The sequence below is a fragment of the Pteropus vampyrus genome, unplaced genomic scaffold, assembly GCF_000151845.1.
Source record: "Pteropus vampyrus isolate Shadow unplaced genomic scaffold, Pvam_2.0 Scaffold170, whole genome shotgun sequence".
Lineage (NCBI taxonomy): Eukaryota > Metazoa > Chordata > Mammalia > Chiroptera > Pteropodidae > Pteropus > Pteropus vampyrus.
In genome coordinates, this window is record NW_011888951.1 from 3,967,575 (window position 1) to 3,991,822 (window position 24,248).

At 46.3% G+C, this 24,248-nt stretch overlaps 2 protein-coding genes across 9 annotated transcripts in view; one reads left to right on the top strand and one right to left on the bottom strand.

Moving 5' to 3' along the window:
• Positions 1 to 16,524, top strand: part of CC2D1B (coiled-coil and C2 domain containing 1B) — a 17,859-nt gene extending 1,335 nt beyond the window's left edge. Inside the window, exons 1-26 of one of the 3 annotated variants that reach the window (XM_011370495.2) lie at positions 44 to 73; positions 175 to 452; positions 2,008 to 2,090; positions 3,231 to 3,375; positions 4,367 to 4,470; positions 4,842 to 5,000; positions 5,405 to 5,530; positions 5,756 to 5,915; positions 6,091 to 6,266; positions 6,438 to 6,513; positions 6,599 to 6,709; positions 6,792 to 6,922; positions 7,031 to 7,103; positions 7,299 to 7,429; positions 7,850 to 7,967; positions 8,052 to 8,224; positions 8,635 to 8,760; positions 9,359 to 9,417; positions 9,508 to 9,624; positions 10,006 to 10,079; positions 10,225 to 10,283; positions 10,501 to 10,552; positions 10,978 to 11,077; positions 11,247 to 11,337; positions 12,485 to 12,614; positions 14,940 to 16,524. In XM_011370495.2, coding sequence (XP_011368797.1) covers positions 2,025 to 2,090; positions 3,231 to 3,375; positions 4,367 to 4,470; positions 4,842 to 5,000; positions 5,405 to 5,530; positions 5,756 to 5,915; positions 6,091 to 6,266; positions 6,438 to 6,513; positions 6,599 to 6,709; positions 6,792 to 6,922; positions 7,031 to 7,103; positions 7,299 to 7,429; positions 7,850 to 7,967; positions 8,052 to 8,224; positions 8,635 to 8,760; positions 9,359 to 9,417; positions 9,508 to 9,624; positions 10,006 to 10,079; positions 10,225 to 10,283; positions 10,501 to 10,552; positions 10,978 to 11,077; positions 11,247 to 11,337; positions 12,485 to 12,613 — 2,556 coding nt within the window. In that variant the 5' untranslated portion in view covers positions 44 to 73; positions 175 to 452; positions 2,008 to 2,024 and the 3' untranslated portion in view covers position 12,614; positions 14,940 to 16,524. Of the gene's footprint in view, positions 1 to 43; positions 74 to 174; positions 453 to 2,007; positions 2,091 to 3,230; positions 3,376 to 4,366; positions 4,471 to 4,841; positions 5,001 to 5,404; positions 5,531 to 5,755; positions 5,916 to 6,090; positions 6,267 to 6,437; positions 6,514 to 6,598; positions 6,710 to 6,791; positions 6,923 to 7,030; positions 7,104 to 7,298; positions 7,430 to 7,849; positions 7,968 to 8,051; positions 8,225 to 8,634; positions 8,761 to 9,358; positions 9,418 to 9,507; positions 9,625 to 10,005; positions 10,080 to 10,224; positions 10,284 to 10,500; positions 10,553 to 10,977; positions 11,078 to 11,246; positions 11,338 to 12,484; positions 14,522 to 14,939 lie in introns of those variants that run through there. The other 2 variants (XM_023536780.1, XM_023536781.1) reach the window with 2 other exon arrangements.
• A 1,237-nt stretch (positions 16,525 to 17,761) lies between these two features.
• ZFYVE9 (zinc finger FYVE-type containing 9) overlaps positions 17,762 to 24,248 on the bottom strand; it is a 124,820-nt gene continuing 118,333 nt past the window's right edge. For 2 of the 6 annotated variants that reach the window (XM_023536779.1, XM_023536778.1), the window contains 2 exons: positions 23,733 to 23,909; positions 20,395 to 21,036 (listed from right to left, as the gene is read on the bottom strand). In XM_023536779.1, the coding sequence (XP_023392547.1) occupies positions 20,830 to 21,036; positions 23,733 to 23,909 (384 nt within the window). In that variant the 3' untranslated portion in view covers positions 20,395 to 20,829. Of the gene's footprint in view, positions 17,851 to 17,915; positions 18,533 to 20,394; positions 21,037 to 23,732; positions 23,910 to 24,248 lie in introns of those variants that run through there. The other 4 variants (XR_896492.2, XM_011370490.2, XM_023536777.1 and 1 more) reach the window with 4 other exon arrangements.

Below are 24,248 nucleotides of genomic sequence, written 5' to 3' on the forward strand. Positions count from 1 at the left end.
CCCCTCCTCTAGGGCGGAGCCCACGTCAGCCCCGCCCTCACGCCGAGACGGACGGAGCGAGGACGTGAGGCGAGTGAGTACGCGGGAGTCTCGGACTGTGAGTGAGGGCGGGAGCTTGGCGGGGATAGGGAAAATGGGCATGGGCAGCTGACGCACGTACTGTATTTGCGCCAGCAGCTGGACACGCCAGAACCGTCCAACGACCCGTATGGAGCCTCCTGTTACCTCTATGTTGAGAACCCCACCCTTGGAGTCACCTGTTGGAGCGCTACGCCCGCTTCGCCTTGCGCATGCGTATTGCGCGCCGCAGGGGCGTGGAGTCACGTGTTAGGGCGCGAGCCGTCTCCGCCGCGGCGCTTCCGTCACGGCCGCCGCGGCGGCGGGGTGGCAGCGGGACCCCTGGGTGGTTCCGGGCAGGAGAAGGCCTGGGTTGGTTTCGGATCCGCCACGAGGTATGTCGCATAACCGCCCCCCGGCGAGGGGAGACCTGGGGACGGGGAGGGAGATGGAGTCGGCTGAGGCGGGGCAGAGCGGTGCGTCCTGCCGCGCGGGAGTGGGTTCCCCTGGATTCGCCTCTCCTGCGCACTCCGCTGCCCTGCTCTCTCCTGAGCTCGGGCCTGGGTCCGACACGGATGCCCCCTAGCCCGGTGCCTCTGGAGCCACAGACTTGACATGTCAGACTGACCTCGTCTTTTCTTTGAGCCCGGCTCACGCAGTGCTCTCGCTCAGTTGACGGCCCGCCATTCTCCCAAGCCTCTGAACTCTGACTCCTGGAGTCACCCTGAGGTCCCATTCTCGTGCACCCACATCCACTTAACCTCGGAGGCTTGTTGATTTTACCCTGTAACTTTGGAATCTCTCCACTTCTCGCCACCCCCACGCCTTCCTAGCTCGCCTCTTTCGTCCGAACCGTTGCAAGATCCGACGGCTTCCAGCCTCCATTCTCCCTCCTATCTCTTTCCCTTAAGCAGCCAGACAGATGTTTCTGAATCGTCTAGCTGATTCCGTCACGTTCATAGTCCTCAGAATACTGCCCAAACTCCTTTAAAGTTTTAAGTTTTTTCTATTTTGCCCCTTGCTCCCATTTTCAGCTTCACTTGTACCATTTCATGTCACACGCTTTAAGCTCCAGTAATCCTAGATCTTTAGTTTCCCTCTGCAGGTCAAACTGTTTCTCACCTCAAAGTAATTATCAGGTTGTTCTCTCTGTTTGGAATTCTTATTCCCAACTTATTCATGACTCAGCACAGGCACTGCCTTCTCCAGGAAGCTTTTTCTCTCTGCTGGATAATGGGCTGCACCTGGACTCTCATGGCCCCTGGAGCAGCCCTGTGTGGTTTTGTCCATCGATGAGGCTATCTCCACCATGTAAATGTCCTTTGAGGGTTGGGAAAATGTCATATTCATTCCTGCTCTCCCAGTGCCCAGCACAGGGTCTCTGACACATAATAGGTCCTATGAATGGGTTGTGAGATCTCCAAGAGAATCAGAATACTTAGGTTTCTCTAGAGCAGAACTGTCCAATAGAACTTACTGTGGTGATAAAAATGTTCAATATTTGTGCTGGTCAATGGCCGAGGAACTGGATTTTTAATTTAAATTTAAATGAAAATAATCATATATGGCTACCATATTTGATTGCACAGTTTTAGAGCCTTTCTGAGTCCTGCCTAACCTTGTACCAACCCACCTTTACCTAGAGTTACTTTCTTGAATCTGTCTTCCAGGCTTCTCCACAGCCTCAGCCTCTTTGGTTTAATCCATATTTGTCAATAAGTTTGTAACTTTTTATTGTGTCCACACACCCCCCACTTAAACCCTTCCATCTCCCAAGTTGCTTGCTTCAGTGCTATACTTCCAGTGCTAGTATTTCACCTTTTGGTGTTAAGCATTACTATCTCTCTCTGAGTTGAGAGTTTACTAACCACACCTTACTATAGGTAGCACTGTTGGGGGAGGAGCTTTTAGGCAGCTCCAGTCGAGTCTTTTCCACTCTCCACCAAACAGGTATCTAGGCTGCTGAGATGCCAGGGCCAAGACCTCGGAAGGGCCCTCAGGCCAGTGGCCAAGGTGTGGCAGCTGCTAAGCAGGTATGTATACAGCTTTTTTCACCCCTGGGCCACTCTGAGTGTGGGGGTTCCTAAACAGCTTGGGCAAACTGGGTCACTTGTATGGTATCCCCATTAGCCCAGAGACTTAGAGCAGTGCTTCTGGAGTTGGCAGAGCCTGTAGAGACCCTCTGCCTATTCTCTGCCAGACATACCTGGGAGATGAGGCCAGAACTCACCTGTGTTTCAACCCAGGCATCGTTCTGCCATGGCCACCTCCATATGAATGATCTAGAGGGTTCAAGAACCACTAAGGTTTAGGGTGTTCTGAAGGGGCCAGCGTTCTCATGGGTTCTTTATTTAGGGCCATGACTACTTGCTGGGGTTTGAGGGCTGTGTCTGCTGGAAGAGCTTTGCTGCCTTAGGGATCCGTTCCGTAATCTTCCCTTTATTTATTTTGGTCCAAGTACTAAGACTTCTTAGTCCATTTTTATTGTCTTAAAAGAGGCAGGTAAGGAAGGTGGTAGAATAAAGAGCTTAGACTCAAGTCATAAGACCTTATTTTAAATTCTAGCTCTGCCGCTTACAAGGTCGTCTCAGTATTATCTGAACATGGAGATAAAAATAGGGCATACTGTTACTTTGAGTGGTCAAATTTATAGAGAAAGTCGAATGTGGTTACCAGGGGAAGGAGAGAATAGGAAGTTGTTTAAGGGTACCAAGTTTCAGTTCTGCTAGATGGAAGGAGTTCACGGATGGATGACAGTAGCCCAACAATGTGAATGTACATAATGCTGCTGAACTCTACACTTAAAAATGGTTAAGATGATAATTTTCATGTTATGTATGTTTTCCCAAAAAAAAAAAAAAATAGAGCCTGCCACTCAGAATTGTGAGAATTACCTAAAGCAGTCATGTAGGGTGCTAAGCACAGTACGTGGCAGCTAGCACTGTTGCTGTTGTGAGTGATGATGATTGATGGTGGTGTAGTTTTACTGGGTCTTTGTAGAGTAACTAGGGAGAAAAGTGTCCTAAAGGGTAATGTTGCAGCCTCAGTTTTCCTTTCCGTGCACTGGGCCTCAGACAGTGAAGGAGCCAACGACTGCCAGGAGACTGGCTCTGGGGCTGGGCTCTACCCTCTGCCTCATTGCATGATTCCTAAAAAACTTTCTCTGTTCTCAGCTGGGGCTCTTTGTGGAATTCAGCCCTGATGACATGCTGCTGGGGGTGGAGGAGACTGAAGATGATGGGGACCTGGAGGCTGAGCTGCTGGCCCTCACTGGGGAAGCAGGGACTACAAGCAGAAAGCCAGCACCTAAGGGGCACAGTGAGTTTGCGGCACTGGGCTGGACCCGGTGCTGGGACCAGATGGGCTCAGGCAGTTGGAGGAGAGGTTCCACAGCCCGATGACTTGTTTTTCTGATGTCCATGTCCCTTCTGCAGCACTCCCACCAAGAGGCCATGTTGCCATGCTCACACACCTGTGTGATGGGGAGCTCACTTCTTCCCTGGATTACCCGCCTCCCCATTGTGGACAGTCAGCAGTCTGACTCTCCAACCGACTTGGGTCACTGTCCTTAGGCCTAGTATAGAGTAGGGACTCAGCACAGACTGAATTGGGCGCTAATAAGTGCAAAGAAATTGTGTCACAAGAATAAGTGGAATAAGTGGAATATCCCTCCCTAGCCTGGAAGAGGACAGAGATCTGAAGTCTAAGAGGGTCAAAGGGTCTAGATCTTAATCTCTTCTCACCAGGAACCCTCACCAAGCCCCCCTTCACCTCCAGTCCCACATACCCCTGAGATGAGAATGGGAGGACCTGGAAAGGGGCCCACTGGTCTGGGAGAAACACGGCCCTCCATTCTCTAAGTCCAAACGTGCTTTAGAGTTAGACGAACTGGGTTTGAATCATGGCTCTGCCACTTAGTAGGATCACAATATTAGGAAATTTAATATTGGTAGTTCTCAGTTTATTCATATATAAAATGAGATAATATTACCTGTCTTATTAAGTTTTGATGTTAAAAATCTTTACATATGTGAAAGGTGTGGTTAGGGGGAATGGATGAATATGTCTGTGATGAACTACCACAGCAAAAAGGCTGAGACGAGAATAGCTTTGTTTTCTATGGGAGGGCCGGGGAAGGATTCCCTGCTGAGGGTTTTTGAGCTGGCTCATAAAGGAAGAGCATAGGTTTTATAGGTGGGACTTTGGCTGTGGAAGGGCAGTATTTCTCCCTGGGTGTAGAAATGTACCATGCATTGAAGATCATTTTTGTGGACCTTTTCTGAGTTGCCCTGACCCTTTGTTCCCGCAGCCCCCTTGCCTATGGCCCACATCGAGAAGTTGGCGGCAGACTGTATGCAGGATGTGGAGGAGGAGGAGGAAGAGGAAGGACTGGAAGAGGATGCAGACTTGCTGGTGCGTCTGCCATTTTGTTGTCCGAGGGCTCTGTGGTCAAGCCTGTGGAGGAGGCCTGGGTTTGTCCTTCTGTGTGCCCTGATGTTAAGTGAGTGCCTTGCCCTTCTTGGGCCCATTTTCCTGACTGGACAGTGTGAGACTAGTCTCCTTTGATGTCTGGTGTGAGCTCTGCATTTGGGGATTCTCAGACTTGTAGTCTTCACTATTTAAAAGACTATCTTCAGTCAGATTAAAGTGTTTCGGTAAAGGGGTCTTTCGGGCACAGTGACTGATGTTGGGAAGTACTCTGGGGGAGAGGGCCCTTTATTTTCAGATCGTATCGCAGGTATGGCCATAAGGCTCCCAAGCTCCTGGGCCTTGTGTTTCCCCAGACTGAGCTGCAAGAGGTCCTGGGTACAGATGAGGAAGCTGGGCCCCTGGATGGTGATGAGACAGCCAGCCTGGGTGGCCGTGAGGAGGAGAAGGGACAGGAAAACATTGAACCTCCAGTACAGACAGCTCTCCTAACAACTTCAGTTCCAGCAGCTCAGGTAAGTTCTGGAGGGACTTTTTTGTACCTTTGATACCCCTACATACCCGTGTATAACATGCACGTAACATGGCTTGTGAAGGAAAGCTGCAGTATCCCTTTCTAGGGCCCCAAGCAGTGACCGTGCATGAAAAACTCTTTGGTGGCGGGCTGGCCCCAAAGGCTCCTCTGTTCTCACAGACCACCTCCTGCAGCTGTCCACAGATTGCCTGGGCCTTTGTGTTTGCCTCTGACATGGCCTCTGGCCTCTCCAGTGAGTCTTTGCCTCCTCCCTTGAGGCTTTTAGGCTCGCTCTTCTCCTTGAATCCAAGAGCTCCATTTTCTGGGGCAGCTTCCTCGAGGGAGGGAGCAACAAGGGCCTAGTTGGCCCTAGACTGGCCAGGCCCTGAACTGGAGTATCTACAGGCTGGAGGGCCTCAGGGGCTGCAGGCTCTGCTGGAAGATCGGATCCGCAACTACTGGGAGGCCGCAGCCAGCGCTAAGGAAGCAGGTGAAGCTGCCAAAGCCAGGCGCTGTGAGCGTGGCCTGAAGGTGGGTTGGGCCCAGCCAGGGAGCAGGGCTGGGAGAAGTGGCCAGCCAGGGAGCAGGGCTGGGAGAAGTGGCCAGCCAGGGAGCTGGGCTGGGAGGAGTGGGGCTGAGGACAGCGGGTAAGGCAGCAGGAGGTTGGGCCAGTGGATGGGAGAGACCCCTGGCCTGTCTTCATGCAGGGTCCAGACTGAGTTGGCTGGCTGGGTTTCTGGCTCTTCTTTCCCTCAGACTTTAGAGTCCCAGCTGGCTGCTGTGAGGAAAGGAAGGAAGATCAATGAGGATGAGATCCCACCTCCAGTGGCCTTGGGCAGGAGGCCCCCAGCCGCCCAGGAAACAACCAACAGGAGCCCTGAGGCAGACCGCCCAGCCCCCCCCGCCATGGAACCAGGTATGTGGAGACAGTCATCCTGTCCTAGTCCCCAAGGTCAGAGCCCATGGCCTGCTTCTCTATCCTGCCACTCTCCATTGCCATCAGCCAACCAGATCTGTGGGTGTGGGGACCCAAGGTATGCACCTTCTTTGCCCCTGATGCCCCTTCTTTGGGTTTTTTGTTTTCTCCGTAGACCACCCTTCCCAACCTGAGACATGCCTCTTGGGCAGCCCTGGCGTTTCTGCTCTACCTGATTCAGACCCACAGTCCCTATTGTTGGCCCGACAGAGAGAGTACAAAGTGGCTGCCCTGAATGCTAAGCGTGCTGGAGACTTGGGCCGTGCCCGAGAGCTCATGAAGATTGGGAAGGTATGACATCTGGCTCAGGGGCCCTGTGTCCAACCCTCACAGATGGGGGCAGTGAGTTGCTCAAGGTTATGCAGCTAGAGTGGTTGAGACTTGAGTGAGACTGCCCTGAAAGGGAGTTTTCTTAGCCCAAAAGCTGCTTATGCCCACAGCAGCTTTTCCTTACTACTGCAGAGATTTGGTGCTGTCTTGGAGGCCCTAGAGAAGGGGCAGCTTGTGGACCTGAGCGCCATGCCCCCAGCACCTGAGGGTGAGTGTGAGGATGGTCTTGGGGAACCTGGTCAGGCTGGGGCTGGCCAGGCATCCCACCTACACTTCTGCTCTGGGTCCTCCAGACCTGAAGCCCTTCCCACAGGCTTCTGAGGCCCTCACAGCACCCTCAGTTTTACCCCCAGCAGTGGAGCGAGTGCAGCCAGTCATGGCTCCTGACACTCCAGCAACCCCAGGTAGGATGGAATGCTGGGACTGTGGAGTGGGGACCTGGGGAGAGGCAGGCAGAGCTGATGCCATCTTCTTTCTCCTTTCAAGCGACCCATAATGAGCCACAGACAGTGCTGGATGCCCTGCAGCAGAGGCTGAGCAAGTACCGCGAGGCAGGCATCCAGGCCCGGGGCAGTGGGGATGAGCGCAAGGCCCGGATGCACGAGCGCATTGCCAAGGTAGGCCCTTGGCTGTGCAGCCTCCTGCCCTATGTCAGCCTCTCCCTGTCTCTCCCTTTGTGGAGCCTGCAGAATGTTGCCCGCCATAGGTCCTTTCTTTCCTTGCAGCAATATCAAGATGCCATTCGAGCATTCCAAGCAGGACGTAAAGTTGATTTTGCCGAGTTGCCTGTTCCTCCAGGTCAGTGGTGCTTGGCCTGGAGTTTTGTGAGGTGGTCTCTGAGCAAGGTGGGGGTAGGGGAAACATGATATCTCATGTATCTGCCTCCACTTTATGGGAGCCACCCATCCCTAGGAAGACCTAGCCAAGGCCCAAGGCAGCATAGTGCTGCTTTGAGGCTACCCTACCCTGTTCCCAGCTCTCTGTCTTCTACAGGATTCCCCCCCATTCCTGGTCTGGAGCCCACTGCAGGCACTGAGGAGGATGCAGTGGCAGCTACTTTAGCAGCTGCCCAGAAACTGGCCACCTCAGAGGACACAGCCCTGGCAGAGGAAGATGGGGATGAGGTTTGACCAAGGGTCCAAGACTCCAGGGGTTGGTGGGGAAAAATGACAGATGAAGATTTAATCCAGACCCTATTGTCCACACTAGCAAGCCTAAGGAGGTAGATATTCTTTCTTCCATTTTGCAGAGAAAAAACTTGGCCAAGGGTACCCAGATAAGCCTTGGCAGAGCTAGATTCAGACCAAGGTCTGACTCCAGAAGCTAGGTTCAATCCCCAATACCCTGCTGTCCTGTTGGAGAGGTTAGCTCAGAGAGCTTCTGCAGCTTCTGCTCTGAGATTCTCTAGAGCCCATAAGGGAAGTCATTCATCTCAGTTCACACGGTAAGTTAGTGCAGTATTAGGAAGAGAGTCCAAGTCTGGGAGCTGCCACAGCTGGGGTAGGAGAACAGATTCTCTGTGACATCTTTCTGATCATCTACAGGATGAAGCTCCTTCCCAGGCCCCAGTGGCCAAGAAGCCAGCACAGCCTCTGGTCCCTTCATCCCGGCCCCTGCCTGAGCCCAAGGCCTCGAGTTCTAAGGAGTCTCTGGGACCCTCTGGTGAGTTAGAGAGGAGCGGGGTGTCGGAGTGAAGGCTCCAGTGAAGGGCAGGCATGGCTCTAACCGATGTCGCTCGCCCTTCAGTGCGGGAGCAGCTGGCACTACTAGAGGCACGGAAACTGCAGTACCAGCGGGCAGCCCTGCAGGCCAAGCGGGGCCACAACCTGGAACAAGCAAAAGCTCATCTGCGGTTGGCCAAACACCTTGAGGCTCAGATCACCCAGGTCCGAGCAGGCCGACCTGTGGATCTCTCCAAGGTGAGTCCCATCTTGTTAAGCAACAGGACTTCTCAGGCAGAGGAGGTGGGTGGGAGGCTTGAGCAGGGCTGTGAACCAAGGCAGCTGCTTGGTGAAGGTGGGACTTGGATGGGGTGTGGCGATAGCTGAAAAAGAGCCTTTTGCTTATCCCTGTCTCTACTCTGTGCCCCTGAGAGAGGGTGGGGGAAGGCCAGGTGGGCTGCCTGTGGTCAGAGATGACAAGGCAGGGCAAGGCCAGCAGGAGGCAGAGTGTTGCAGCAGCCTGAAATAGAATGGGAGGCAGTGAGTCCCCATCACTGGAGGTTAGTAGAAGCTGGAGAAACATCTTGTTTGGATTCCTGTGTTCATTAGGCTCAGTAGAGAAATAATCTGACTCTTGGGGCCCCTGAGGGGCCTTGTGACCTGGACAGGTGCCTTCACCCTTGACGGATGAGGAGGGTGACTTCATCCTCATTCACCATGAAGACCTGCGACTCTCCCAAAAGGCTGAGGAGGTGTACACCCAACTACAAAAAATGCTGCTGGAGCAACATGAGGTCAGTAGACTGCTTGTCTGTCTTCCCATTTCAGTGCCCTCCCCTTTCCTCTCTTTCAAGAAAGGCATGGGGCTTAGACCACATAGGCTTGGATTCAGATTCTGGCTCTTCCACTTACTGGCTGTGTGACATTGGGCAAGGCACTCCTTTCTCTTAACCTCATTTTCCTCATCTGTAAAATGGGATAATCTATCTCCTTCAAGGTGGTTATGAAGTTAGTAGAGTGGAGGGGAAGGTACTTTGAAGATGAGAAGAAGTGTTATGGGAGACAGATACATATGTATATAGAGAAATTTATATAAATATAATGTATATTTGTGCCTATGGATCTAAACTGCTGGCTCCAAGTCAGCCTTTTGAAGTGATGTTTCTATTAGGTTTTGAAGGAAGAATAAGAGTTTGCTAATAAGTGAATTTTGGGGCCTGCCTATCATCAGGGAAGAAACAGCAAAAACTTAGAAAAGTGTGATAGGACTTGGAAACAGTCACTTTGTGGTGTGTGTTGGGGAAGGAGAACAGTGAGACTACAGAAGGTCGGAGCTTTCAGAAGTCAGGCCTTGAAAGCCATCCTGGAATCACTCTGGGCCTCTCTTTTCAGAAGTGTCTGCTGTTCTCCAAGCAGTTCATGCACCAGGGCAATGTGGCCGAGACTACCCGGTAAATGCAAGGGCTTGGTGTGGGGCATGTGAAGTGGGGAGCAGAAAGTGAGCCCTGTCTCATGCTGACATGTACACCTGTCCCTGTCAGGTTTGAGAATCTTGCTCAGGACCGCAAGAAGCAGCTTGAGATCCTGCAGCTGGCCCAGGCCCAGGGCCTCGACCCTCCTAGCCACCACTTTGAGTTGAAGACGTTCCAGACTGTGAGGTACCAAAGCCTTAGGGAAACAATGGCTCCATGCAGGGATAGACCAAGAGACTGAGGGCCAAGGCTGAAGACTTAGGCCCCTTTACTTAAGTGAGGCTTCCCCACTCTAGACACTGGGTCTTGGGGGTGTGGGAAGTAGGATATGATGCCTGCTTATGAGGAGCTCAGAACTGCAGGTGGCTAGGAACGGAGCCCTGGACTGGGGGTCACAGACCAAGGTCTGTGTATCACCTCTGCCACTCCTAGCCCAGGCAAGCTTTGCCTCTCTGGGCCCACTCTCCTCCTGACTACCACCTAGCAAGCAGGCAGGCACTGGAAGAGGGGACCTTTTTGACCGTGCTCCTTCACTTTGAGCTCTTTCTCCTTGTTTCCTGGTTATAGGATCTTCTCAGAACTCAGCAGCACAGAAATGCATCTGGTCATTGTCCGGGGAATGAACCTCCCAGCCCCGCCAGGTATCCCCAAGGCCACCCCTATTCCAGGAGGGTCTTGCCCAGACACTCCACCCCTGGCCAACAGGAGGCACTGGCTCTCCCTCCACATTAAGTGCTGGGCTCCTGGCTACTCCTTCTGACCCTGGCTCCCATTCCTCTTTCATAGGGGTTACCCCTGATGACTTGGATGCTTTTGTGCGGTTTGAGTTCCACTACCCTAACTCGGTGAGGTTCTGGTAGAGGTAGGATCCTCTTATTCCCATCTTCCATTTCAGGACCCTGTGCTCAATTCTTCCTATTCCTGGGAATTCTGGCTATAGGGAGGGGTTTGACTTTGGGCCCATTCTCTGTAAGAGTCCCTTCAGTCAACACTGAACCTAGAGTTCTTGGCCCTGTAGACCTGTTTTTTCAAGCTGTCCTGACTTCTCCCTTACTGCTTTAGGACCAGGCTCAAAAAAGCAAAACAGCTGTGGTGAAGAACACAAACTCTCCAGGTGAGGGCTGCTTTCTCCTTCCTCTCACTCTGTGAGTGTAGCACTTGTGTTTTTGGATCAATTATCTTACTTGGTACTCAACTTGGGAGATGAAGGTATCACCACTCCTCTCATGGGGAGACAGGCTCAGAGAGGTAAAGGGACTTGCTTACGACCTCAAAACAAGAAAGTGGTGGAAATGGGACTTGAATCTAAGAATCCTGACTCCAAATTCCAAGTCCCCTTCCACTTTGGTATAATCTGTATAATAAGAACTTCCAAGGTCTTCCAAGGCCAGGACTAGATGCTCTGCCACCCTCTGGTGGTAGTCCCTCTGAATTGCAGGCAGAGAGCTTGAGACGGGAGGCCAGCCCTGGGCCTCTGTTAACCATTTCCCTAGGGAAATCCCTGGGAGCCAGGCCCTTTCTTGTTTTGTCTCCTTGCAGAATTTGATCAACTCTTCAAACTAAACATCAACCGAAACCACCGGGGATTTAGGAGGGTGATACAAAGCAAAGGAATCAAGTTTGAAATCTTCCACAAAGGGTGAGGCCCTGGTCAGTCAATCATACTGCCAAGCCGGATTGGGCAGAAGGAATGGCTTCCGTTGCTGCTGCCACCCCTGCTACTACTCATTTTTCTAACGCTGGCCTAAGCCAGCTCATTCCTGCTTTCCCTGCCCAGTCTAATCCTCTGCTGACTCTTGGCTCCCCAGATCTTTCTTCAGAAGTGACAAGCTCGTTGGCACAGCCCACATGAAACTGGAACGGCTGGAGAATGAGTGTGAAATCAGAGAGATCTTGGAGGTAGGGTGGGCAAACCAGAGGACATGGCAAGTGAAGAGCCAACATTCATTGAACCTCAGTCCCATTGTAGGTTTTTGTGCCCTTTAAAAATATCCTCAGGTATGCTGTAGAGCAGGCGCCAGTTCCACTTCGCAAATTAAGAGATTCAGAGGGTCTGAGAAAATTTTAAATGTCACACAGATGGAAAGTAGCTGTATTCTTTCCACAACACTGGGTCACTCAGTTCCCAGGGATGTTGGATTATAGGTCCTTTGAGGGGGGTCTGGTCATTGCTATCGACTTGGCACACACAAATTCCTAGGGTTTTGGTGGGGGCAGTTATGGTTGGGGCAATCGTGTGGCAGCATGAAGTAGAATGAGCTCTAGATGTAAAGTTGATACGGGATTTCCAGATCAGGGACCCACCACAATAAAGCCTAGTCTTTGTTTAGGAATTGGCCCCAGACAGCTCCTTAAGCTTCAGTGAACTCATCAAATTTTACAGGCAGGGTGCTTACCTCTGACAGATGAGGAAACCGAGGTCCAGAGATGAGGTGTTACATAAGCTCCGTGTGTCCCTGGCAGAGTGCAGCCCAGACCCTTGCTGATGCCTTCATAGATGGGGCTTTTCCCACAATGATGTGCCTACCTGCTTCCGCCACCTGTTGAGGAGAGTTGTTCCTAAGTGGGCCCTTCTCTGTTTTGGCCACATACAGGGCGGTCAGTGCCTATTGTACTACTTTGCACTCCAGCTGTTTCCTCTCCTGCCCAGGAGAGAGGCTGCATGGTGGGTGAAAAGGAACCATTGGCTTGGGTTCTAGGCCTGGCCTTGCCACACTGTGGCTGTATAATGTAACATCCACTTCTCTGGGCATTTGAGCTTAGTGGTTTTCAGGCTGTACCTTTAAGCCAGAGCATTTCTTCCAATAGTTGCCATGGGGAAAACTTAGCAGAACTCTAGATTTCTAATCACCTCAGAGCATTGATGCTTATTTGGATTTTCATATTACTTTTATGACTTACCTAACACCAGCACCACCAAACAGCAGGATTGTCATGAAATGGAGACTCCTGCTTTGACACTGCAGGATGCTGTGGCTCATTCTTTACCTGTGAGCATAGGGAGCTGCTGCTCCCGTCAGTTACCTTCTCCTTCCCTCCCTCCCAGGTCCTGGATGGAAGGAAACCCACTGGGGGCAAGCTGGAGGTGAAAGTGAGGCTGCGTGAGCCTCTGAGTGGCCAGGATGTGCAGATGGTCACCGAGAACTGGCTGGTCCTGGAGCCCAGGGGCCTGTGAGGTGGGCAGCTCTGTGGGCCCTCACAACTTCTGTCCCCTGCTCACGTCCCACGGGGACACTTGCAGTACTCAACTCACATCTGGGGAGAAAGCCTAAGAATTTCTCATCTGTGAGGATGAGCAAGAGGCAAAAACTTAGGGCTTGGGCTGAGTTTATGATCCTCAGTAGACCTGGGGAGGGAAGTTAAACCTTCTCAAGTCTGTCTTCAGGAAATTCTTTCTAAACTCTGCATATTCTCTGTAGTTTAGACTTACTTCCTACTTTCTATGCTTTGTGCCTTGTGATGGTCAATGCGGGGAGAGGAGTCAGGCCAGCAACTGTGTGCAGAAGCATACTTTTCACAGCTTTGCTGGCTACAGAAGCCTTTGTACATAAGGGAGATAGATGCTGCTACACAGACACCAAAGACTTACTAAGTACATGCATTATTGATCAGGGCTCTGTTCTTTCCTGTTGCTGGTCCCTCTCTGGGCCTCCACACCAAAGCAGGCTGGATTCCAGGAGGCTGCATTCCCCCTCCCTCTCAGCAAAGGCAAGGATAGCTTCATTATTTTGTGTCATGGAGTCTTGCAGCCCCTTAACCCCTATGTAGCAACTGTGTGCAGCTTACCCCAGCCTCCATTTGCAACATTTATGGATGTGCCTTTAAAAGATAACTGCGAGGGATGGGAAAACTTGAGCGTGATCGGAAACAGCCCTGCTTAGGGTGGCAGCAGGGTTCTGTGACTCCAGTTTGTCAGTGGCAGCCTATGCCACACAATGCAGTTTATCCCAGCTCTACCTGTGCCTGTGCCTTGGTTTGTGATGCTACTGCACTAGCTTCCATGCTTCCCAAAGCTCTCAGTGGAGGAGGGAAGTTATATCTGGGACTGTGGTGGAAAGTAGGCAAGGTTGCATCTTGGGTTTGGTTCATGCACCTAAAACTAAAAGATTGCTTACTGGAGGGGAGAAAAAAATATACATGTATATAAATAAAATTTTATGTAGCCATTATAGGAGTCTTATACTCTATACACAGTGCAACCATCAAAGTCCTAGACAAAAAGTCCTTGTCACTTTTTAAAAACCAGAGTAGCTGTTAACATCTGACAGAAATGGCTGCTCTGGCTTCCTCTTTTGAGAGACGGCAGAGGAAGCCTTGCTGCTTTAGCTGATCACCTAGAGAAACTCCTTCATTCCCAAGTTCTCCTTTGGCTTTGTTTCTCAGAATGGATGGTGAGATGGAGGGATTTACAGATGCAACAGATTTAATATTCAAAACTGCAATATTCTACACTTTTCAGAAGTAAACTTTAACGTCCCATCCCCACCCGCCTTTTGAAGCATTAAGTTCAGTAATGCATTCCTCAAGATCGTTTTTTAAAGGCTCTTAGTGAAGCAGATACATTCAGCTTACAGATCACTACAGTATTGCTTAAGCACAACTCAGAGACTGAATTTTCTGGGGTAGGGCTGGGCTGGCCTGTGCTTCCCTGCCCTTAAGAGATCTTTAGTGGATAACAGCATAAACAACAGACGAATGACTTTTTTCCAAGAGCTTTTGGCCAGTCTAACTTACCTATCAGAGTGAACTACCAAAATTTCCATAGATGTGAGGTTTAATACTTAATTGCAGTCACATCTGTGTCAAAAAGGCAGTAATCTAAAATGAAAAGGAAGGTTGTTAGCCTTCATAAGGTGGTTTAGAGCAAAAAAAGGGTGGTCAAGAGGTTTCCTGACCCAACCTAACCTTCCCCTCAGGGTTTGCACCCCAACCCAGTACTTAACTAAGAGGGCCAGGATAGCTTTGGTTGTTATCCTTAAAGGTTCCAACCAGCCCTAGTAACTTCTAAACTCAGGCCTCTGCTGGAAATGCCCTATTCCAGTTTGATAAGAGTATTCTGTAGCTCACATATTTCCCTTCGCAACCTGTTCAATTGCAGTCTCCTTCACTGCTTGCTTTTAGGAAAACAACCTTCAGGCTGAGGGAGGCAAAACAAAGCCACCCACTGTACTTGGAGACCGAGGTTCTTAAAAGGCCTTTGTTTTAACCAAGGCATGCAGGGGCCACTAGCATGGGAGGAGCCTGACTAGTCTAGTCTTAGGATTTGTACAAGTGCAGCAACCAAATATGGAGATTAGTGACTAAATGGGCAAATTGGGAACCAGCCACGACCCAAAGCATTTTTAAATTGTAAATTCTCTCCCCAATTTAGTGCAAGGCACAATTTCTTCTAAATTAGTGAACTGAATAATATATGGAAGAAATTTTTCTTAGAATCAGGAAGTCTTGCTCACAAAGAATAAACTATTTTGTAACTTTAACATCATTTTCCTTTCTTACAGCACCACTCTGAAACCTGCATTGTTGCTACCAAATTTTGAGAACTTGTTTTCCAAATTTTGCAGGCAGATCCGAAAAGATCTTGCCCATTAAATAAAGGCATCTTCTTTTAGGATGAAACTGGGGCTGAGACTGGTAGAGCCAGGTAACTTGCACCTGCACCTAGTCTACCTCCATCACAGATAGATTCTTCCCTCTCTGGGCCTCAGCTTCTCAAACTCTAGAGTGGACATTATCATTCCTGCTCTACTCCGTAGCCCTTCTGGCTACATGTATAATTCCTTAAAATCCCATTGCCATTATTATTATTAAAATAGAAACCACTATTGCAAACTTATTAAATATAGAAACAGTGTTCAGCAGATTGATTATTATCTGAAATGCATTAAATGCATAAATTATTTCCCGGATGACTAGTTATGACAGAAGTAAATTCAGTTGGAAACTTTGGGCCCACCAGCATTCAGGAACGAACCACTGGATGAGGGAAAATACTAGATGAGAACATACACAAGACAAAGTCCTAAATTTCTATAGCCCTAGAGAGTCCAGTAGGTGCTCAGAAAATGTTGATAAAAATAAATGAAACTATATTGTCTAGCAGTTGGTAAGAATTCAATACTTCTTAAAAATTGAATATTACCATAATGGTCATTCAATTCTTCAGCTTATAAGGATCTCTATATCTCAATCTTTTAAGTTTACGTTCTCAAAAATCTAATTTAGAAATATGTTTCTGCCCTCTATATAACTTACAGTACACAGTGTATTAAAACAAAAGATAAAATGAGGGGAGGAAAGTAAACTACCTTGGCTATTTTATGTCCAATTCTAAAAGATAATTATACTAAACATAAAGGACATTTTATACAAATAAGAATGGACCTGACTATGCAGGGCCAGAGTTTGTCCTTAGTGGGAGAATTAAAAAACCTGCACTGATCCAGAAGAAATATGTACAATTGCAAGGCATATTTAGCTGAGCGAGAGGAAAGATAAACTTCTATAGGAAAAAAACAGAGTTCCTATAGAAGCCCTAAACTTCCAAAGTATATTTAGACCAAGCTGGATGTTACACACAAATACCTGCTTCTATTAAGTGTGTCCTGTTCCTGTCAGGTTTTGGAGGGGATGTGTGTGATCCCAAGGCTCAGTCCTTACAAACTGGTGTCCTGTGGGCATCTACTGTTTCCCTTAGAAGCTCCAAGTACCTCTGAGTTTATGGGAACGGTCACAATCAGTTCTCTGCAGCCACCACCAGCAAAGCCTATGGAGAGACATGTAGAATGTGAATCCCACTACCCCCCACATGTGTATACCATGCAAAAGGGATAAACCTGGTTAGACACACTTTGAACAGAAGGCCACGCCTTTGGGCCTTGGTCTGGAAAAGAGCTGCTGCCCTAAACAGGTCCACAGCCTATAATTGCCAAATGCTAAACCCAGCTCTAACCACTATCCCAGAGGCCTGTACTAACTCCCAGAGGATGCCAGTGACGAGGGAGTGAATTACCCTCTAAGCAGTGTTTTTCTAACTCGGTAGTGAAATTCATTTGTCTGACCAAAATAAAATTTTAATGAAAAGAATCAGAGTGAATCACATATATTGTGGCTAAACCAAATCTTGGTTTCTAATACCACTCCCTCTAAAAGTAACCATGGCTGATTCCAAGGCTGGGGCTGTGGGTAAGCTCAGATGAGCGTAGAGCATCTTGTTAGGCCAGAAAAGGAAGTGCTAAAAAAAAAAATGATAGCACATCACAGGGATGCAGGAGCTACCCTGAAGGGGGTCTCTCTGGCCAAAGCTGAGGCCGCTTGAGTACCAAAGTAATGAATTGGAACCATTCAAAAAGTAATTCACAAGGCTATAAAGGAAACAATAAATAGGAAAGAAGGACTTTTGCTTATTAAATGACAAAGTGCAACTGGTAAACGTGGAGGGGGTGCTGGAATTGAAAAAGCATTCTGTAACTATCTTAGTAAAAGAATAATTCAGACAGTAGAAGCTAAAACTAAGGGGAAATTTTGGTATTTGCATGATCTGAAAATGTGTCTACGCATTGGTTATTCATTCCAAGGGGAAAAACATACAGTGGAGAAACTGGACAACACTTTAACCAGGTAATCAAAATTTACTATCAACAAGGAGCAGATGGACATCAGGTGACCCCAGAGGTGATGCCCTAAAAAGGACACAACATCACTTAAATAGGATTCTGGCCAAGAAAGTATAAACTGATTCTAATTATGAAAAGACACCAATCAAATTCAAAATGAGGCATTTCCTATTTAAAAAATGGGGTGAGGGAACCTATATTCAAAAATATCCTGGACATAAAAGTGAGTCAGGAAAGCTATTTATGTGATTCTAGGATAGAAGCATTACTGGAAGAGGAAAATGCTATGAAGGACATTAGATGCTAGGTTAAGTCTACCAATGTTAAATTGAAGTTGAGAACTGCAGTAATGTAAAGTGATATTTTTAGGAAAAAAAGCATTAAAATACTTGGGGTTAAAGGGCTATGGTGTATGCAGCTTACTTTCAAAGAACTCCATTTTTAAGGAGAGAACTGATAATAGCACATGAGGCAAAATGTTAATGTGAACAATTGGTGAATCTAGGTAAAGCATACGCAGGTTTTTTTTACTTGCAACTCTCTTGGAAGTTTAAATTATTTCTCAATAAAATGTTTTTTAAAATGCCTCTAGTGTATATTTTAACTGAAAATCTTGGGTATGTTCTGTCAGCTTTCACAGAAAGGCCCAATTCAATACCTGCCATTCACTTGGGCAGTTCTTGTGCAATCCTGACCTTTGCTCTGCTATCCAAGTCACCTTGTTTACATGGAGTCGCCCTTCCTTGGATAGGAGAGGGATAATCCATTGGGTCTTTGATTCACTTCAATGAATAATCTGGTAAAAACAAAAATCTAAATATGACTTCTACTTGAAGTCACCATGATGTAAATGGAACAAAATCAGTGTGATATTCTTTTTATATAAATTCTGTACAAAGAGTACAAGGCTGATACTTCATTTTTTATTTTCCCTCAGCCCTCCCACCCCACCCTTGGTGATGGTTGTACCCATTTGAGCATTTCTGAGCATAAGACCATAAGTTAAGTCTTAAAACAGAGGAGCAGAACTCTTGTCTAAACAATAACAAGGGGATTAGCTGCAAGGATAGCATAACTTGTGCAGTAACGGAAGCTGCTCAGATCTTCGTGGTGGATAATGCATAGAAGTCTTAGAATCATGGAACATCTGTCCCCCCAACCACCCTTTCCCACCCTAGATCCCAAATCCCCACTCCCACCCCACCCACCATTAATAGTGTTAACAAAAGCTTAATCTTCCATTTCTAAAGTGCAAATGATTTGGGTATGACTGCTGTTGCAACAGGTCTGAACAGAAAAAAAATGAAGTCCTCTGTCTATGCGATGTTTTCCAGAATATAAAAGATGAGTTCCATGACGATGGGGCCCTCACTGAGCTGGCAGGCCCCTCCATGGATCACCGGCACCAAAGCGCTGTCCAGATCATTCATGTACTGCGAGGGAAGGGGCTGGCCATTGCTCCCTGCTTGATAGCCAACCTACACCACAGAGAGAAGGGGATGACAGGTTACTGGATAGAGAAGATCTTTCCAGAGGGCTGAGGGCCAAGGAGGCTGAAGGAGATGTCCTTGGCCATGGGCTAGACACACAGCGGTTAACACAAATTTCTCCTCCTCTTCCCCGAATTGTCATTTATCATCCTGTCATTTATTTATTGAGATCCTGCCCCTTGGTACCTGTGAGACCTTGGGCAAGGCACTTAACCTGTTAAGGTCTTTGTTTCCCAAGAAGGGGCTGGAGGTGGCATAGAGAGGTATGAAATGTCTGAAATAATACCTAAATCTATGGTTGTAAAAATTAAAATGGGAAATATACTAGGTAGAACTCCCTAACAAAGCAGGAAATGAACATCTGTTCTGCCATCCATCTATTCAACCACACACCATTTTCTGAGCACCTACTAACACAGGGATCCAAAGATGTAACAGGGCTCCTGCCCTCAAGAGGCCCACACATTTGGCAGAAAAATTCTTGTTTTATAATTTTTTAAATCTCTTTTCAGCCACATTACCAGTACCACTCAAGGAAGGACCATGATATGGTACTGGCATAAAAACAGACACGTAGATCAACGGAACAGAACAGAGGGCCCAGAAATAAACTGATACCTATATATATGGTCGATTAAGGAGGCAAGAACATACAATAGAGTAAGGACAATCTATTCAATAAATGGTGCTGGGAAAACTGGACAGATAAATGCAAAATATGAAACAACCACCTCCTTATATGTGATATAGGTGTACAAGAATAAATTCAAAATGGATTAAAGATTTAAATGTAAAACTTAAAACCATAAACTCCTAGAAGAAAACATAGGCAGTAAACTCTGATATTGCCCCTAGTAGTATTTTTTTTCTGATACATCTCCTCAGGCAAAGGAAATAAAAGAAGAAAAAGGGAGTATATCAAACTAAAAAGTTTTTGAAAAACAAAGGAAACCATTAACAAAACTATTGAATGGGAGGAGATATTTGCCAATAATACATCTGATAAGGGATTCATATCCAAAATTTATAAAGAGCTCATGCAACTCAACACCAAAACAATCCATTTAAAAACTGGGCAGAGCACCTGAATAGACATTTCTCCAAAAAGGACATACAGATGGCCAAAAGACATACAAAAAGATACTCAACATCACTAATCAGAAAAGTGCAAATTATCACCTCACACCTGTCAGAATGGCCATCATCGATAACAATAGGTGTTGGCAAAAATGTGAAGAAAAGGGAACCCTCGTGCATTGTTGGTGGGATTGCAAATTGGTGCAGCCATTATAGGAAACAGTATAGAGGTTCCTCAAAAAATTAAAAATAGAACTACCCTAGGACACAGCAATTCTACTCTGTTTATCCAAAGAAATCCAAAACACTAATTTGAAAATATACATGCACCCCATATGTTCACTGCAGCATTATGTACAACCAAGATATGGAAGCAGCCTGAGTGCCCATCAACAGATGATTGGATAAAGATGATACATATATACAATGGAATATTACTCAGCTATAAAAATGAATGAAATCTTACCATTTGCAACAACATGGATGGACATGGAAGGTATTATATTAAGTGAAATAAGTCAGAGAAAGACAAACACTATATGATCTCAGTGGAATCATACAAAACAGAAACAGACTCACAGATACAGAGAATGGAGGAAAGGGTGGTTAGAGAAATAGGGGAAAAAGGGAAAGAGTTTTAGAAGTAAAAATTAGTAGTTACAAAATAGTCATGGGGATATAAAATATAGCATAGAAAAGATAGTCAATAATATTGTAATAACTGTATAGTGCCTGGTGGGTATCATTATCGGAGGGCATAACTTTGTAAATTATATAAATGTCTAACACTATGCTGTACACCTGAAACTAATATAAATATTAAATGTCAAATCTAACTGAAAAAAAAAGGATCATGATACTTAGTACAGCACTAGGCAAGACCTTAAGTAGAAAATACTTGTTTATTGATGACCAGACAAGAAATGGAGCCAGATACATAAACTTTTACATTTTCCCTGATAAATGACACAACTCTGCATCAAAGCAGGAGCACTGGGACATGTCACAGGGATCCAAAATACAAAGAAATGTACAGGCATACCTCGTTTTACTGTACTTCACTTCAATATGCTTTGAGGATACTGAGTTTTTTATAAATTGAAGGACTGTGGCAATCCTGCATTGAGCAAGTCTATCAGCACCATTCTTCGAACAGCATTTGTTCACATCATGTCTGTGTATCACATTTTAGTTATTCTCACAATATTTCAAACTTTTTCATTATTGTTTTTCATTATTATATTTGTTATTGTGATCTGTGACCAGCAAACTTTGATGTTATTACTGTAATTGTTTTGGGGCCCCACAAACCACACCTGTATAAGATGGTGAACTTCATAAATGTGTGTGCTCTGACTGCTCCACTGACTGGCCGTTACATCATTTCTCTCCCTCTCCTTGGGCCTCCTTTTTCCCTGAGACACAATACTGAAATTAGGCTAATTAATAACCCTACAATAGCCTTTAAGTGTTCAAGTAAAAGAAAGAATTGCATGTGCCTCACTTTAAATCAAAAGCTGGAAATGATTAAGCTTAGTGAAGAAAGCATGTCAAAGCTGAGATAAGCCAAACGCTAGGCCTCTTTCACCAGTTAGCCAAGCTGTGAATGAAAAGGAAAAGTTCTTGAAAGAAAATAAAAGTACTACTCCAGAACACATGAATGATAAGAAAGTGAAACAGCCTTATTGCTGATGCAAAGTTTTAGTGGTCTGGACAGAAGATCAAACCAGCCACGACATTCCCTTAAGCCAAAGCCTAATCCAGAGCAAAGCCCCAACTTTATTCAATTTTATGAAGGCTGAGAGGCGAGGAAGCAGTAGAAGAAAAGCTGGAAGCTAAGAGAGATTGGTTTATGAGGTTTAAGGAAAAAAAGCAGCAGTCTCTATAACATAAAAGTGTAAGGTGAAGTGGCAAGTGATGATGTAGAAGTTGCAGCAAGTTATCCAGAAGATCAAGGTAAGATAATTAGTGAATGTAGCTATACCAAATGACAGATTTCAGTGTAGACAAAACAGAAGAATGGAAGATGGCATCTGGGACTTGCACAGCTAGAGAAGAAAAGTCAATGCCTGACTTCAAAGGAAAGGCTGACTCTCTGGTTAGAAGTTAATGCAGCTGGTGACTTTAAGTTGAAGCCACGGTTCATTTACTACTAAAAAGATCCTAGGGCCCTTAAGAATTATGCTAAATCTTCTCTGCCTGTGCTCTAGAAATGGAATAACAAAGCCTATATAACTGAATCGTTATGGTTAACTGAATATTTTAAGCCCACTGTTGAGACTTACTGCTCAGAAAAAAAAGATTCAATATACGCTGGTCGCTGACAATGCGCCTGGTCACCCAAGAGCTGTAATCGAGATGTACAATGAAATTAATGTTTTCATGCCTGCTAACACAACATCCATTCTGCAGCCCACGATCAAGAGGCAATTTAGACTTTCAATTCTAATTTTTTAAGAAATACATTTTATAAGGCTATAGCTGCCATACTTAAGAGATTCCTCTGATGGATCTGGGCAAAGGAAATTGAAAACCCTCTGGAAAAGATTCAGCATTCTACATGCCATTAAAAACATTCATGATTCATGGGAAAAGGTCAAAATATCAACATTAACAGGAGTCTGGAAGAAATTGTTTCCAACCCTTATGGATGACTTTGAGGGGTTCAAGACTTCAGTGGAGGAAGTAACTGCAGATGTAGTAGAAATAGCAAGAGAACAATTAGAAGTGGATCCTGAAGATGTGACTGAATTGCTGCAATGCACTCTCATGATGAAATTTTAATGGGTGAGGAGTTGCTTCTTAAGGATGAGCAAAGAAAGTAGTTTCTTGAGATGGAAATCTACTCTTGGTGAAGATGCTGTGAAGACTGTTGTAATGACAACAAAGACTTTAGAATATTACATAAACTTAGATGATAAAGCTGTGACAGGGTTTGAGAGGACTGACTCCAATTTTGAAAGAAGTGCTACTGTGGGTAAAATGCTATCAAACAGCACTGCATGTTATAGAGAAATCATTCATGAAAGGAAGAGTCACTAAGTGTATCAAACTTCAGTGCTGTCTTACTTAAGAAACTGCCACAGCCACCCAACCTCAGCAATTACCGCCCTGATCAGTCAGCAGCCCTCGACTTGGATACAACACCTTCTGCCAACAGGAAAATTGACTTGCTGAAGTCTCAGACGATGGTTAGCCTTTTTTAGCAATAAAGCACTTTTCAATTAAGGTAAGTATATTTTTAGATATGTGATTGCACACTTGACAGACTACAGTATAGTGTAACAGAACTTTAAAATGCACTGGAAACCCCAAAATCCATGTGATTAGCTTTGTTGTGATATTAACTTTATTGTGGTGCTTTGGAACCAAAACCACATTATCTCCAAAGCATGCCTGTGGAAAGATTTCAGTGCTAGGCCACAGGAGAGAGGTAATTGGATGAGGAACTGGGGGTGGGGGAGGCACATGTGCTAAGAATGGATTATTATTATAAACAGCATAAAAAAATTTAAGTATGACAGGGAAGGAAATCTGACCATAGGAGACCTGAGCTGACAGGAAAATTAGTGGGGAAATGGCTGAAGTCCTACCCACTATTGAACATGGAAATGTTGAGTAAGAAAACTTTAAGGAGTGAGACCCACAGAGGCTAGTTAGCAAAGGCCTACTGCTGTCAGATTAAGAAAACATCAGGATACAGGACAGGTTGGGACTTGTTCTCCAAGAAAGGCAGAACAATTTCTAGATGGTGGGACTGAGGAGTCTCAAAGGGTAGCATCGATGTCATTCACACACATTTCTTCTAATGCTACACTAAAAAGAAAACCACATCCTTTGAAGACATTCAGATGAGGAAGCCAAGGCTCAAGTGCTTCAGAATCTGACCAAGCAGCACATTCAGATGAGGAAGCCAAGGCTCAAGTGCTTCAGAATCTGACCAAATCTGACCAGGCATACTACAAATAGAGGGAAGGCCAGAATACTACAGCTGGTCACGCCCAAGGTCTAGTGAATTACACTCTCTGGGTTGACACTGGAAAACTCACAAGTCAGAAAGTACAGACACTGTCCAAGACGAGCTTCAGAGGGTACCTAAGACTCTTCTTACCTGATCTGAGTCAAGTGTCACACGTAGTCCCAGTTTAGTCATTCCATCTTCCTTCAGAAGCTTCAGGTGGGGACAGAGAGCAAGGCAAAAAGCCTTGGCAATGTGCTCAGTTAGTCGGCTATGATCTGCTGGATCACTCAGGCAACTGTGCTGGTCATCACTTTCTAGGAAAAACACCTGTTCCCCAAACAAAAGAGACTTTTAACCTTGTGTGCAGGAGATGTGGGAAGAAACAAGTCTATCAGCTCACTGTATATGAGCACCCTGATCCCCTGAGATGTGCAAGAAGACCTGACAGATAGGATACCACAAAGTCCTTGGGCCAAAAGTAGGGCACTAATGTCTTACTAATGTTTTCAAGTTAAGAAACAATATCGGTCTGCATTTACAAAATAGTAGTAGCAATATGCCTATCTACCGGAAAGCCTTGGTCAGGGTCATAATGGAACATTCTACTCAGAACCAGAAAAGGCTTACATTTTGCATTGTGTACTTCTAAAGGGTAATCCTTATACG